General features: G+C 33.0%; 1 protein-coding gene across 4 annotated transcripts in view; it reads right to left on the bottom strand.

Moving 5' to 3' along the window:
• Positions 1–433, bottom strand: part of SCML1 (sex comb on midleg-like 1 (Drosophila)) — a 37,907-nt gene that overhangs the window by 31,352 nt on the left and 6,122 nt on the right. For all 4 annotated transcript variants that reach the window (XM_010855882.1, XM_010855881.1, XM_010855884.1 and 1 more), the window contains exon 2: positions 254–395. In XM_010855882.1, the coding sequence (XP_010854184.1) occupies positions 254–283 (30 nt within the window). In that variant the 5' untranslated portion in view covers positions 284–395. The remainder of the gene's footprint in view (positions 1–253; positions 396–433) is intronic.

Here is a 433-nt window from a genome sequence, read left to right as displayed (position 1 = left end):
CAGGGCGTTATACTTTTCAAAATGCTTTCATATAATTATGTCAAAAGAGTCAGAAAAAATGAATCTTAGTAGATAGTTAAAATTTTAAAACTTGTACACATATGCTCATCATTTAAATACTTTAAACATCACTGTCTGGAACTCGTGAACCGTACAATCTCTGCATTTTACTGTATGAAATTAAACTCAACTTGGAAAAGAAACAGAACACAATAAAATGAACAAAAGCAGATTTTCAACTTGAAATACAAACCACATCAACTTCACTAGATCCGCTTGACATTTTTGTGCAACAGAGCAACTCCACTTCCTGAGTTGGGCCTAATTATTTTGAAACTTGCTGGAGGATTTATTTGTGAAAATGCTTGAACGTCTAGGACTGGTAAAGCTTACTCCTGAAAAGCAATGCATAAAAAAGTTACTTCACACACTT

Source organism: Bison bison, unplaced genomic scaffold (genome assembly GCF_000754665.1).
Source record: "Bison bison bison isolate TAMUID 2011002044 unplaced genomic scaffold, Bison_UMD1.0 scf7180017864369, whole genome shotgun sequence".
In the NCBI taxonomy this organism is placed as follows: domain Eukaryota; kingdom Metazoa; phylum Chordata; class Mammalia; order Artiodactyla; family Bovidae; genus Bison; species Bison bison.
This window is presented reverse-complemented; position numbering and strand designations above follow the sequence as displayed.